General features: G+C 39.3%; 1 protein-coding gene across 1 annotated transcript; it reads left to right on the top strand.

The window, feature by feature from the left end:
* The first annotated feature begins 266 nt into the window (after positions 1-266).
* On the top strand, positions 267-893 carry LOC112400922 (protein BEX1-like). The gene has a single exon (XM_024746915.1). It carries the CDS (start codon positions 271-273, stop codon positions 655-657), a length of 387 nt encoding a protein of 128 aa, XP_024602683.1. The 5' UTR covers positions 267-270; the 3' UTR covers positions 658-893.
* Positions 894-1901: the final 1008 nt, after the last annotated feature.

Genomic DNA, 1901 nt, shown 5'->3' with positions numbered 1-1901 from the left:
TTCCCCATGCCCTGTCCTCCACTTTGTTGTTTGAAGAGGCCTGGGGGAGGGATCAGTAAGGAAAATGGTGGGTTTGGGAGGAGGGAGGGAAAGAACTGAGCAGGGGAGGGCTGGGACTGGGGGCTCCCTAGAGGGCTCATGAAGCCTTTCAGGTGGGAAAATGAAATTTAAAAAATAATAATAACACATGCTATCCAGGCCTCTGTCCTTGGTGCTGGTCTATCCACGAAAAATGCAGCCCTTTTTCTTGTCTTTTGTCTCCTAGGAGCAATGGCGTCCAAAGAGGAACAAGTGATGAAAAATATCAACATGGAAAATGCCAACGAGGAAAATGATAAAAAGGATGAAAAAGAGCAAGTTGCTAATAAAGGAGAGCCTTTGGCCCTACCTTCGGAATCCGGTGAATATTGTGTACCTGGAGGAAATGATAGGCGGTTCCATGTTAGGCAGCCCATCCTGCAGTATAGATGGGACATGACTCAGAGTCTTGAAGAGCCACAGGCAAGGATGAGAGAGGAGAATATGGAAAGGATTGGGGAAGAGATGAGACAACTCATGCAAAAGCTGAGGGAAAAGCAGTTGAGTCATAGTCTGCGGGCAGTTAGCACTGACCCCCCTCACCATGACCATCATGATGAGTTTTGCCTTATGCCTTGAATCCTGATGTTTTCCCTGAAGTTAGTAGGGAGACACACCTGCTTCCTAAACTTACATGTTCATGATGTACCTTTGTTGTAAACCTGTTGATGCCACTCATTTCTGGTGGGTCTCATATTACCAGCTTCTAGTTGAATGTGTTTTTGACCCAGTCTGTAAGATTCTGTTAGCAGAAGAATTTTACCTATTGCATGGCAAGATGCTTATTATATACTGTGAAGTTAATAAAGCAGTTTTAAAAAGCAATCTATGTATTCTTTTTAATTTCAAATCTCATATTTATCTAATACATGAGGAGAAAATGCTGAAATTAAATGTACCAAAAGATTAATACAGGGACTCGATTCTGTGAGATGGTTTGATGTGTTTTCTTTTATAATTTAGTTTGAGAAGATATGCAAACTATTTTTAATGACTGTATGAGAGCCATAGGGTCACAATAAATACTTGGTCCCTAAATTTGGATCTTTTAGCCAGATGAATAAACCCAGGAATTCTTTATAAATTAGGAACTATATTCACTTTACATGACTGTGAAACAAGGTCAGGAGTGTGTGAGCTGTGTTTCCCTATTTTTGCCCCCATCCCCACATATTAGGCAAGAACCACCTCCCCATAACTTTTCCCTTCAAATATTTAGCAGAGTCCCCAAAGATAGATCTGACCAATACAGCATCCCTCTTCCCCTTCAGGCCTGCAATTTCTGCTAGTCAAGGTGTGATTTCTGCCTGACAAAAACTTAACAAAGTACGATTAATAACGATTGAATCAGGAGCTCTGAGTTCTTGTCTCATTCCATCCCTGAATAAAATAACCTTGGATATGTAACTTCAGTTCTCTAGAGGAGATTACCTGCAATTTCTAACGGAACACTGAATTTATTTAATAATGTCCTAGTGTTTCTAAAAGTATGCTGATCAGCCACCTGTGTGAGAATCATCTGAGGAGTTTCTTGAAAATGTCCCACTCCAAATCTACTGAATGGAGTTCCAGAACTTTAGTTTTTAACAAACTTCCCTGGTGATTCTGATGCACATTAACATTTAAAAGGCTACTGGTGTGTATATACTTACTATGATCTCAATTCTTCAATAGGAACAAGAATAATTAGAAGAACATAAAGATGAATATCTGAATTCAATGGAGAGAAGCATTAAAATGCAAAGGATGAAAAAAATTTAAAGACCTTTAGACTTACTACATAAAAATTGAAAGTGTATACACTAAAAAGTTAACAGTGGTTA

Source organism: Neophocaena asiaeorientalis, unplaced genomic scaffold (assembly GCF_003031525.2).
Source record: "Neophocaena asiaeorientalis asiaeorientalis breed wild unplaced genomic scaffold, Neophocaena_asiaeorientalis_V1.1 scaffold551, whole genome shotgun sequence".
NCBI lineage: Eukaryota > Metazoa > Chordata > Mammalia > Artiodactyla > Phocoenidae > Neophocaena > Neophocaena asiaeorientalis.
This window is presented reverse-complemented; position numbering and strand designations above follow the sequence as displayed.